Genomic DNA, 13,390 nt, shown 5'->3' on the forward strand with positions numbered 1-13,390 from the left:
ACTAGGAGGGATATTGGAAGTCATTTAGTTCAACCCCTTCATTTTAAGATGAAGAAACTAGGGCTTCGGAGGGCAAACGACAGGTTATGAAATAGTAAGCATCAGAAGGGAGATTGGAACGCAAGTCTTCTAACTCCAGAGCCAGCATCCTTTCTACTAAAGAAAACTTCCTATTTTGCCTGCTACTTTCTTACTGAATGAAGCCTAATATCACAAAGATAGGAAGTACTTGTTAAGTAATCATATTTACAGATTTCAAAGGTGAGGAACTTCCTATCTCATCCTGAGTATCAAATTGCAGGACAGTGGAAAGAAAATTCAATTTTAGGTTACTTTTTATCCTAGGACATTATAAATCAAAACACTGGTAACAGTCCATCTTTATCATATTAAATTTCCTTTTAATTCACTTTCATTTAGGATTGAAGTTCTTCTGACATATTTATAGTTTCCAAACCACAGGTTTAGTTATGATTCAACTTTGTTTAGAACGACTTGTGAGCCTAATAGGTTTCTTCTTTTAGAGGACATTTTTTTTTTCTGCTGAAATAACTTAAGCTTCCATCATTCATTACTTTTAGCCGGTGGTGAAAACCTGATCTATGCCTGGCTTGAAGGTAGTATCAAAATTCTACATTAATTGCTTGGGGTGCAGCCTAATTCTATCTAAACTTAATTTTGTATCAAGTGAAAATTTATTTTTCACTGTAAACATTAAAAAACCTTTAGGGACAGCTAGGTGGCGCAGTGGGTAGAGCACCAGCCCTAGTTAGGAGGACCTGAGTTCAAATATGACCTCAGACACTTGACATTTACTAGCTATGTGACCCTGGGCAAGTCACTTAACCCCGTTGCCTAACCAAAAAAAATAAAAAAAAGAAATACAATAATGCTTTTTAAAAAAATCTTTAGATTATATTCAAATGCTATGTGTATATTAGATTCTGACCCACTCATTTCCCAAAAGTCAGTAAGATAAAAAATCAATTGAATCAATCAGATAAATTGTTAAGAGCATTTCTCTAGATTCCACACCTTTAAGACAGATATGAAAAGGGTTAAGAGATCTATAAAGATGATTAAAAGGTTAGAGTACAACATCTTAAGTATAAAGATAAAAAATCCTGGGATTTATTCAACCTAAAAAAGAAGTGCATAATGTTTTAGTTCTGATTATCATTTGCAGAAGATGGTGACCAGCTGTTTTTCATCTTGCAGTATATCTGGAGGGTGGCAGGATTTAAAATAGAAATGATTAATAACTAAGGAAGGTGTTGAAATCTCCTAAGGAGGTCACTCACTATAGAATAACTTTTATCATTTGGTGATGGCTTAAGTGTGACCCATCTTGGAAGAAAATGAAATGGCCTTTAAAAGTATCCTTTAGCCCTGGGATTCTAGAGTCTGATTCTCAAACACCTGATAGCTACTGGCTGTGAATGACCAGTCCCATGGACAGCACATGGACACATCCTATGGCTCCTGCATGGTCCGTAGGAGACATAACAGGTTTGAAGACTTCAGCCACAGGAATTCAGCTGTACTTTCATTATATATAGATTTGAATTTAGTACTAGATGGTACATTTTTGAGTAGAAGTGCTATTTTTGGACCATTATTATTAGAGAAGCTTAAATTTCCCACACTGGAAATAACAGAACTGACACCTAAATATACTTTCACATATTACTGTGGAATTTGTATTCGTAGGTTCTGAAAGCACAAGCCTTTTCCAAATTTCTGCTTGCATTCTAAATAATACGGGAAAAAAAAAACACTTACACTATTAATTGAATGCAAATTTAATTTATTAGTCTAGACATATGCCTCTATAAAACTGATTATCCCTAAAGATGGCTACACAGATTGTGGAAGCAGAGGAGCTAAGCTGTGGGAGAATATTAAATAATATTTAGGGTCCCCAAAAGGGATCATCAGCAGAGCAGAGAATGAAGAAGTCTTTAATAGTCCATGCTTGGTGAGTCCATTGAGGCAACAGAGTTCATATTTATGAGCATGATGAATAATCATTTATAATTTAAAATCAGATGCCATTAATTATGAAACCAAAAGAACGGTGAGAAGGAAATGTTCTGGGGGGCTCCCTCAATAAGCAAGTGTTGTGAAGTAGAATACTTTTAGCTATGATCATTGTAGTATCCTATTCCTGGTATTACCACATTTACTTGTTTATCATACCATATGTGATATATTCTAGTCTGTGATAGGTAGGGATTTGTAAAGCCTAAGAATCCCTAGCCTCAGAATTTCCTGGCATTGAATAAATGGAATTTACCTTTCCATGGGGTACAAGAAGGGATTCTTTTAGTGTAAGCTCTGTGAGAAAAGCAATATTTATTCATCTTTGTATGTCCCCTAGCACCTACCACAGTTTACTGCACATAAAAGGTGCTTAATATTGGTTGAATCCAACTGATTTTGATCATTCCTGGGGAACATTCATGGAACCATTGTGCTGGATACAATTAATATTGTCACTCTGCTCCTTCTTCTATCTTTACTAGCCTTGATTTAGAATAACGCAAGGTTTTTCTAATCTTAATCTAACCTGTACTTTGCTTATCTCTTTCTTTAGAAATATATGCAAACTCAAGACCCAAGGGAACATATCACAAAAAGGATTATCAGGTACAGAGTCATCCATTTCAGTCGTTGGTTGGTTGTTGTAAGGCATTAATGGGACTTATTGATGGTTGGTGAATTGTCTGCAAAGTAATAAAGAAAGCCACCCAAGGAAGCAACTGCTGCTGCTGTGTTCAGGGAAGAACAACCACCTGGGGAGAAAGAACCTTGTTAGGCAGCGCATCACATATGCTTTTCATTGCTACTGAGGGTTACCATAGTTACACATTGACGTCATCACTCATTTATTCAGCTTCAAGTATGGACATTTAACTTCATGTGCCTTATTTTATTTAGAAGGGTTTTTTATCTTTAGCTGTGTCATATGTCTTTATTCATTTGAACGTTTTACCTAGGATATGATGGAGCCAAGGCTATTCTCCCATTTTACTCAAACTGAGAGGGAGTGGGAGTCCAGATTCATGCAGAAATGGACAGAATGAAGATTGCTTTACTCCTCTATCCCAATCTTATATCTTTTCTTCTGTTTCCACAATACTAAATGAACTTAAGTGTTTAAAAGAAACAAAAAATTAGGAGTCCTAATTTAGAAAGGAATTTTTGTTACTTAAATACACTATGGCCTATCTGGACATCAAGAGGAAATGGGTAAGGAGTTTGGGGAATAGATCACAAACCTGGCACAGAGTTATAATAGAGTGATGAGAGACTTCAATCATCCAGACATATGCTGGAGTTATCATGCTGTGAAAAGAAGGCCAGCTAATAACCTCTTAGCTTGTCTGATTGATCATTTCATCCTTCAAAAGACAGAAAAGCCAACAAGGAGAAATTCTATTCTGGATCTTATTTTCACTAATGGAGAGGAGTGGTTGCTGGGGTGGAAACAATGGGAATATTAGAGGAAATTCACCACTCTATCCTAGAGTTTTAATAAAGGAGAGGAAATCTGGGTATAGTCTGACACGCTAGGTTTTAGAAAAGCAGGACTCAGAGAAAGGATAGGTAAGATTCCATGAAGCAAAGTATTGCTGGAGAAGTTGACCCAGGAGAAATGAGAAATGCTAAAAAATACAATTCTGAAATCACAGAGGAACACCTTCATGTCAGAAACATTTGAAAGATCATGGAAAATGGGAGATATACCACATGATTGGAAAAAGAACAAGTATTTTCCCTATTTAAAAAAAGGAAAAAAGTAGAACTCATTTACCTTTTTGAAAGAATTATTAAATTAGTAGCTCAGGGCATAGTTTACCTGGAGTTCAGCAAAACTCTTCATTAAATATTTCATACTATTTTTATAGAGAATGGAGTAATATGGATTAGATAATAATATAATCAGGTGGATTCAAAACTTGTTGGATGGCAGACTCAAAGAGCATTTTCAAATAGTTTGATGCAAGGCTGTACTGTAGCCAGTTCTATCCAGCTTGCAAGTGCTGGTTTTTAAATTTACATTGTGAGAATTTACAATTCATAAATATGTAATCAGTGTAAGTCAATACTTTATGTATTGTTTTGTTGATTATCTAGACTTAAGAAAGTGTTCATTATGCAAATTAAACTTAAAAGTATGTGAATCCATTTTTTTTTTCTGGAGAGCCTGATCATTATACATTTACCAGCACACCCTTGGTTCAATGCCTCCATAGCAGAAGGTTTCTAGTGTAGTACTTCAGGGATCTGTGCTTGAGCCTATGTTGCATAATGTTTTTATTAATGATGTCAATAAAGAAACATAGACTATATTCATCATATTTACAGATGAAACCAAAGTGAGATGGGTGGTAGAGTTGGGATCCAAAAGGTTCTTGACAAGCTAGAGCATTGAACTAAATCTAATAAGATAAAATTCAAAAAGGATAAACCTAAAGTCTTACACTTGGGTACAAAAAAAAATCTACCCCAACAAATTTAATTTGGGGACAGTGTGGTTAGATAACAGTTGTTCTGAAAAAGATCTGGATGTTTTAGTGGACCACAAGCTCAATATGAGTCGGAAGCAGGATGTGGCAGCCCATAAAGCTAATGCAATATTTTTGTGTGTGTGTGAGGCAATTGGGATTAAGTGATTTGCCCAGAGTCACACAGCTAGTGAGTGTCATGTGCCTGAGGTCTTTGAACTCAGGTCCTCCTGGCTCCAGGGCTGGTGCTCTATCCACTGTACCACTTAGCTGCCCCAAGCTAATGCAATCTTGGGTAGTATTTGGAGGGGCAGAGCTTTTCGAATATGGAGGGGAGAAACCCACCGGAATCTGCCCTTTTCAGACCTCATTTGGAGTAATGTATTCAGCTCTGAGTAACTGAGTTTAAGAAGGACATTGATTAGCTGAAGAGTATCCAGAGAAGCCCAACCAGGATGGTGAAGGGCCTAACTCCGTGGCACATGAGGATAAGCCTAAGAAACTGAGCATGCCTAGCCTGGAGAAAAGAAGAATTGGGATGGAGGATATGATATTTGTCATATCTGTTTGAAGGACTGTGACATGCAGGAGGGAAAAGACTTATTCTACTTGGCCCCAGAGGGCAGAACCAGGAGCAGTGAATGGAAATTCCAAAGAGGCAAATGTAGGCTTGACAAGAAGAAAAACTTCCTCATGATTTGAAGAGTAGAAAGGGTTCCCTCACAAGCTGGTGGATCACCCCTCCTTGGAAGTCGTTAAGCACAGGCTAGATGACCACTTGTCAGGTACATTAAAGCAGAGATTCTTTGATATAGGGATGGACTAGATGGCCAACAAGGACTAAGGTCTTGAAAAGGTCTAGATTTGGTTCACTTTTTTTTAGCTGCTCTGACTACTAAAAGCAATAATCTTTCTTAGAGAGATGCTGACTAAAACAAGCAAACAGGGCTCTACCTTGCTTTCTGCTTGAAGCTGAAACCTGAAAATGAATAGCTAAGAAAAGAAAAAAAAAACCACTGCATCAAACTGTTAGAGAAATAGGAAATTGCAGCAAATATTTAGATTAGGCCTATGATATCACAACTGTTCTTATCTTTGCCACTCTTTCATCCCCAAGTCTTTCATCCTTTAGTTTTCTGGACTGCCTAACACTGATGAAGATGGTTTCCCCTCTACTTTTTTCCTAAAGAATGTGGTCTAAATGTATATTTCCAGAAGAGCAAATGCAACATATATATGTATATATACATATATATATGTATGTGTGTGTATATGTATGTATATGTGTATATATATATATATATATATATCTGAGAAGTTATACTACCTTTTTCATAGTGAAATGTGATATATATGTGTATGAGAAGAGGATATGTACAGAATTTGATTAGGTGTCTTCCTTCATGTACTTGAAATACATATTATTTGTTTTCAAGAATTTTACCTTCAAGGTGATTGCCTCTCATTAATGGCCGGTTTCCAATGACAACTAGTGAGAGAAGAAATAGAAGGGAATATCATGAATGTGTACAAATTCTTTTCTCTTCATCTATTCTCATCTCCATCATTCCTGACTTGTGGGAAACTTATTGTATTTTTTTTCACTTCTAAAGTGTGCTTCCTTTTCTGCCTACAACCTTATAGTGCTATATAAATGTGAGGGATGTCTTCTTCTTTGTGTTCTAGAATTGTTTTGCTTCTCCCACAGTTTTCCCTCTTCCTTAAAATTCTTCCATGTTGTCAACTTCGTTCACAACCTCCATTTAAATATCAACTTAGAGACTCCATTGTAAAGCCTTGAGCTCAGGTCCTTGCTTCCCTGAAAGTGTTTGTCTTGTCATAATGTTTTGTCTTATCTGTCCCTTGGATAGAGATTATGAACACCAAGCATAGAGGCAGGGGTCTGATTTAATGTTTGTGAAGGCCTCACTGCACTATTGGCGGTCAGTAAGAGTTTATGATGAGTAATCATCATCATAATTCTCCAAATAAATCTTTGTCTCAAAGTTGCTCACCCACAGTGATCACTTGTTCTTCTAAAACTCATTGCTCTTTTGTCCTAAGAGTTCTAGAGACTAGAACTTAATGCTGAACCTCCTACTTCTTGCTTTCAGTAGGGAGTATAGTCCAACATCCACTTAATACCTTTAATTCATTCTCCATGAAAATGGCATTAAAAGAAATGGCATTAAAGAGGAATGTTCCACAGGAACCATGTTATAAATGGGTGATTTGCTCAGCACTATTAGAGCAGGGGTTTGTGACTTATCAGTGGGGTTTGGTTATAATTTGTCATTGATGTTATTATGAAAAATTAGGTGGGACTGCCTTATATAGGGTGTAAATAGCTATCTGTGCTGCCTCCCAGGCCCCTTCTCTGTGTATCCAGGAGCTGTGTATTTCATTTCCCACTAAGACTACCTCTGATGTCAAGATGTGAAGGTGACAGAAATAACTTTACTGTTTTCTTTGAATTTCAGAGGAGTACCTGACTCCTTCTTCACTGTCATTTATTGTGTTTACTGGAAGCCATTCTCTCCTTGGTTTTCTTTCTTTCTTTCTTTTTTTTTTTTGGTTAGGAATGGGGTTAAGTAACTTGCCCAGGATCACACAGCTAGTAAGTGTTATGTGTCTGAAGCCACATTTGAACTCAGGTCCTCCTGAATCCAGGGCCAGTGCTCTATCCACTGTGCCACCTAGCTGCTCCCATCTGCTTGGTTTTCAAAAACGTAACAAAGAGGAGACCAGTCTGGTAGAACGACCTAATACTAGGTCCCACAAATTGTCTAATTTATATCTTGAGGCCATAGTAGATAATTCATATATCTGACTTCCAAGAAGGTCATTGTGTATGCTTATAATATTGGTTCTTGAGGTTGCCAGATCCCTTTCTGTGACCTTAGCCCTTATCTCCAGACCTTCTGTTTATTGTGTGTGTTTAAATGCAAATCTCTGTAGCCCTTACTAATCACTTGTTTCCGTTATCCTTAATAGCTCTACCTCCCCAACACAACACACACACATATATTCTCAATCTTGCCTTATCAAATGTTTGAGGAAATGATATTTGATATTACTAAGGAATCCAAGAGCCTGATGTTACAACCTCATCTGATGGAATATGACAGATTGCATTTTATCTTCTCTAACTCCTCAACTTCCCTACCACCAAGGCAGTCAACTTTACTTACAAATCTTCCAATAGCATCCTTCCCCAGAATTCTGCCATTTGAGAATAGTCTTAATCCAAGGGATCTTGTAGAAATCTGAGTACCCAGAAAATCCACAGAGCATGACTAAAGAAAAGAAGATGGAATTAGTCATCTTCCCAACATTCTGGGTGCCTTTGACAGTCCTTCCCATAAACCTGTCTCTATTCCCATTTACGTGCCTTCTGTGTCTCAGGGCTCAGTACCAACCTGAGCAATACTGAATCTATTGAGCCACTGGGACTCTTGGCTGGTAGGGAAGACTACATCTTTGCTATAGCAACAAGAGGCACAGCCTAGTTCAACTTTCATTTTAACATCCCCTCCCCCATTAAGAGGTTTCAGTCAATGTTGGATGAAATTCATAGATTCTTTGTTTGATGAAAAGTCCTGGTGGGATTTGAGTTTCCAAGCTAAAGAACCTCTAACATTTGGGTTTACTTTATCCCTCACACCAGGGGCTTTTGATGCTTGTCAGTTAAATTTTCTCTCATTCTTCAGTAGTTTAGGGGAGCAGGGTTGTGACAAAGGCAAAATATGTGTATGTGTGTGCGTATGTTTGTGTCTTTATTTAAAGACAAGGAAGATAATTTGCACTTATCTATAGAATGGAAGGCAATTCATACTATATGTCATGAAGATATTTTTATTTTGGAACGAGAATCCATTTTTTTCTGTTTTCAAGTTCCATTCCATCATGTTAGCACAAAAGATGTCCATGTAGTATTTTGATCGGAGGAACAGATCACTTGAGCATTCTTTCTAGGGAACAGACAACCAGAGAGCAATGAAATGAGCATTGCGAGTAGCAATGAGTGGCAGTTCTTATATGCAAAAGTTACAGTTTTGAGATAGATTTTTAAACTGTCAGTGTATTTAAGGTGAAGCCTATTGTCTGGATTCCTTCTTCAGGTAGTCTCTCAGGTTGTTTCATCGGGACCCTGTAACTGTAGTGTTGTCTAAGAATAATCCTTTTAATATTTTAGAAAAACAGCTACAACGGGGTCTGAGAGACCATTAGTTCAAAAATGCAGAGGCCATCCACTGATCTACTTATTTACATTCTTATCAAAAGCAAACAGAGCTAGTTCTTCCTATGCCAAGGAAGTTCTTGAATTTCTAAAAGTATTTTAAAACATTTCACTGAGCTCTCAGTTATTGACAACTCTCCCCACCTCTAATTTTGGATCAAATACATCTGACAGAGCTTCAGAGGAACAGGAAGGCAAGGAGAATTTTTTTTTTTTTTTACTACTAGTCCAAGCAGTAGTAGAGAAATCCTTCCCTACTTGGAAAGATACAAATAATAATAAAGTTAACACTTTAAGCTGGAATCTGCTGGTGCTTAGAAAGAGAGCAAGATGGCTTATAGATTAGGAAAAAATACAGACAATGCATTACATACTAAAGGGAAAACTATACTTGTCATTCTCTGTTTTTTTTTATCCCCATTAAAACACTTGTCCAGTGTGTGGTGCTGCTGGCCAGCTTTCTGGTGCTCTGAAGCGACCTACTGGAACTTACCATTTTGGCTATTAGGAAGTAGAAGAGCTGTTTTACTAGTTCTTCGCCACTTCTTCCAGGTGCAGTCATGAGTCCCACGCAGTAGTCAGTGACTCTGCAGGGCTGACCGTTCTTCTCCCTGAGGAGCAAGCAGTTCCAGGCTTTTTATGTGGGGAAAGCAATGAATGAAGTTCAGGAGAGCCGTAGGCCTAGCCACGTTGGCACAGGCCTTTGTCACCATTATAGAAACTAGACGTAGGCTTGAATAGCACATAGAAATGGAAGCAGGTGCTGTGAGAAGAGTTTGTATGGAAAGGGTGACTATTAATATTTTTCTATCCGGGGAAGAAAGGAGAACAAAACTCACGTGGTTCCTAGTAACAGTGTCATGCAAGAATCACTCAATTTTGCTGGGAAAGGATTTGAGTCGTTGAACTTGGAGTAGATCATGGAGGTGTTTGTTTGACTCCATGAAGAAGGAAGCTTCCAAAACTCTGGCTGTAGAGTCTCTTGGAATTCTGTCAGAGTTGAAAAAGCAAGATTTGATCAGTGACACAATAAGAGGAGGTAGTTTTGTATAACCTTTGACAAACTTTTCCTGGTCTATCTCCTCCCTTTCCCTGTCTTTCCCCCATTCCTTTTCCTCTAAGATTACCTTCCATTTATCCATCTTGTATGTACATAATTATTTGGGACAGTTAGGTGAAACAGTGGATTGAGTGTTGGACCTGGAGTCTAGAAGACTTAAGTCCAAATCCCTCCTCAGACACTAGTTGTCTGACCATGGACAAGTCATTTAACCTCTCTGTTTGCCTCAGTTTTCTCCTCTGTAAATGGGGATAGTAATAGCACTTCCCTGCCAGGGTGGTTGTGTGGATCAAATGAAATAACATTTTAAAGTGCTTGGCACAATACATGGCACATAGTGGGCACTATATAAATGTTAGCTTATATAATTATTATTATTATTTGCACATTGCCTCCTCCATTAGAAAGTTAGCTCCTTGAATTATGAGACCACGTTTTTTGCCTTTTTTTGTATCCCCAATACAAAGGACCTGTGCCCAGTGCCCAGCACATAGTAAGCACTTAATAAATGCTTCCTGCCTGACTGACAATGGCTTCTCACAGAATCATAGAATTTGAGAGTTGAAAGGGACTTCAGTAACCACATAGTCCAACCCATATTGGTCTGAGAATCGATCCACTGATACTCTAGACATACCTATCCCATACCTAGGCTTCTAGTACGATCATAGATCCCACAAGGATAAAAGATCATAACTCTGGAACTATCAGTGACCTCAGATACCAGCCAGTCCAACTTCCACAATTTTACAGATGTGGAAACTGAGGCCTAGGGAGGTTAACTGACTTCTCCTAGATCACACAAGCAGTAAGTGTTAGAGTCAGGATTTGAACTTAAGGCCCCTTATCACCCTGAAGGCAAATAACTTGAGACTTATGGACAACGCTAGCCCTTCAAAATATGGGGCTGAATCTCCAGAGGCCTCGTGATGGAAAATGCTATCCACATCCAAAGAAAAAACTATGGAAGTTGAATTGCTATTTTTTTTCTCTTCTGTTGAGTTTTGTTTCCTCTTTCTGAGGGTTCCTCCTATTGGTTTTAATTTTTACTTACAATATCACTAATGTGAAAATATGTTTAATAGGAATGTAAATGTATAACCTATATCAGATTGTGCACTGTCTTGGGGAGGGTGATGGGGGGGAAGGGGGAGAAAAATTTGTGATTATTGATAAATCAAAATAAATTAATAAAATATGGGGCTGAAATCAATCAGGAAATGTAATTCTCATCAATAGGAAGAGGTTCTTAATGATCACATTAAGTCCCAGAGAATATCATTACTGAGGGATGTTTAATTAAAAAAAAAAAACCACAAAGCAGGCACTCCTGGTTCATTTAGAAAGTGAGGGTTCCTTACCCTAGCCACAGTTATAATGTCTACTCAGGGTGACATTAAGTATGATGATATTCAATGCTTGGCTTCCAACATGAGCCCATTTGTACAGGTAGAGACCTGGAGCTGCCAGAGGGATATTTTAGTATCTGAAGTAATTGTGATGGGAGAAGATTTCTACTACTACCTTTCAGGCAAGTATTATGCTTCTGGTAATGTGTCAAGAGGCTGGATGGCTATTTGTCCATTCAATTCCATAGGTTTCTCGTGATCATTTAAGCATGGAGGCTAGACCAGTTTGTCTAGGAAATAACCTCTAGAATGACAAAATATTTTCAGATCCTATGTTACTGAAGAAATTCTGCCTTCACCCATCTTACCTTGTAAGTATTTGAAGTCAACAATTTTGAGGAAAACTTTGGCTCCAAGGATGATTAGTGACAACCTTTTTAGTATTTCCTCAACACTCAAGGTCAAGGGTTTCAGGGCAGAGTCATGGGCCCATTTTTCCAGGACTCCAGTTAGCTGTTCTGTGAAGAAACAGAGGAGGCCTGTGAATCAAATCTTGTTTCCCTATCTAGACAAATGTCTCCGAATCTCATTCCTACTTATTATTAGGCAAAAGTTGCTTTCCCTAAAATTCACCATTATCATTCTAGTTCTCTCCACCAGGCAGGAGGTACCAGTCCCCCTTCCACTTGACAGTTCAGTCTCACAATTGGTCAAAAGGCAAGAGGGACAAGAGGGCTGGAAGCCAGGGAAGCTCAGCCCTTAATGTTCTCTTCTATGACCTATGGCAAGTCCCTTTTTCCATTCCAAAAATTTTCAGAAAGATAAGTGCCCTTATTTCCTCAGAACACTACTACAAAAATAAATGAGGTCATATGTGGGAAGCTTATGACTGATTTTGTAAATTTGAGGAATAGGATCTCTAGACAGCTAAAGGATGAAATGACCATAGTAGGAGGGCTCAACACCATTTTTTTCCCAGAGGCTGCCAAAAAAAATCATTGCTATGTATCCCCAGATGATCAAAGAAAATTGAATTAGATAGTTTCCAAGGTTGCTGGTGCTCTTCATTCCCCACAGAAAAAGTTATTGAATATGGTCAAGAAACTCCTACCATGTTCCCACCTTTAAAGACCTTGACCAACCAAGTAGCCTGCAGAGTCTGCTAACTGAGAGAACCTTCCCTTTTCTCTTGGAGCCCCTGTTCTGGGTTCTCCACATGAATAGTTTTTTTTTTAATCTCATCTTGTTAGGCCTGTTAGTACAATTCTGAAAGAAAATGAGCCACAGAGACTTCTTACCCCTCTCTGCTCAGTTGGTCTGCAGTGTTCTCTAAGCAGCTATGCTTTCAATTTTTATTTCTTTGTTATTTCTCAAAATTCCTTGTATTTTTGAAAAGCCAAAAGAAGCAAGACCAGGGACACAAAAAGATCAAAAGGCATGTGCCCTTCCTAAGTTTCAAAATTTAAAAGTTCCAATTCCAGCTCATCTTCTGTCCTCAAGGTTTACCATCAATAGAAAGGTGTGAAAACAATTTCAGTTGCTAGACAACCCGTGTAAAAGAAAAAGTCAACCTACCTTTTAGCATCAAAAATCCCACCAATGAATCCAGATTAAATTCCCTGTATCTCTTCTCCAAATAGGAGGTGGCTTTCTCCAGGGCAGAAAGGATCACTTTCCCCATGGCAACGCTGGTCTCTGAGGGGTTTGAATTTTGGAGAGACAGAGGTGGTAACTGCAGCATTAGCAGCAGCAGCCCCAGTAAGTACATGTCTCAATCTCTTCCTCTCAGCCAAGTGGTGTGCAGCAGTTCCTGTGCTGAATGTCTCACACACTGCCCTCTCTCGCCCCCCTCTCTCACTTCTCACTGGTCAAAAGGAGGAGCAAAGATTTCTACTACCCTAGACAAGCTGATAAATGCCAACTCTGCACTCTAGGGCAGCTGGTTTGGTCTTAAGTAGTGAGTGAAGGGCTATGCCAAAGGAATGTTGAGTATGACTTTGCCTATAGGTTAGGACCTCAGAGTGAGAGGTGGGGAGGGGGTCAGTGTGACTGAATTAAGTAGTAGCTCTGCTTGGGAATACTGTCACAGGATTTGGAAATCCTTAGGCACAGCCTGATGAGGGGAGAGTGGGGGAAAGAAGACTTATTCTCTCCCAACATTCGTGTTCTGTAGTCTCTTCTAACCAGATGATTCCTAGGGTGCTTTCAGAACTATATCCTAGGACTCCCC

General features: G+C 38.5%; 1 protein-coding gene across 1 annotated transcript; it reads right to left on the minus strand.

Annotated features, from left to right (window-relative positions):
* Window positions 1-1,790: 1,790 nt before the first annotated feature.
* On the minus strand, window positions 1,791-12,994 carry LOC114025933 (UPF0764 protein C16orf89 homolog). The gene is made up of 8 exons (XM_027839468.1): window positions 12,736-12,994; window positions 11,529-11,678; window positions 9,591-9,741; window positions 9,245-9,362; window positions 8,347-8,482; window positions 7,703-7,807; window positions 5,956-6,000; window positions 1,791-2,795 (listed from the first exon to the last, which is right to left on the minus strand). The coding sequence occupies exons 1-8, from the start codon at window positions 12,926-12,928 to the stop codon at window positions 2,695-2,697; spliced, it is 999 nt and encodes a 332-aa protein (XP_027695269.1). The 5' UTR covers window positions 12,929-12,994; the 3' UTR covers window positions 1,791-2,694.
* Window positions 12,995-13,390: the final 396 nt, after the last annotated feature.

The sequence above is a fragment of the Vombatus ursinus genome, unplaced genomic scaffold (genome assembly GCF_900497805.2).
Source record: "Vombatus ursinus unplaced genomic scaffold, bare-nosed wombat genome assembly UNPS02014832.1, whole genome shotgun sequence".
In the NCBI taxonomy this organism is placed as follows: domain Eukaryota; kingdom Metazoa; phylum Chordata; class Mammalia; order Diprotodontia; family Vombatidae; genus Vombatus; species Vombatus ursinus.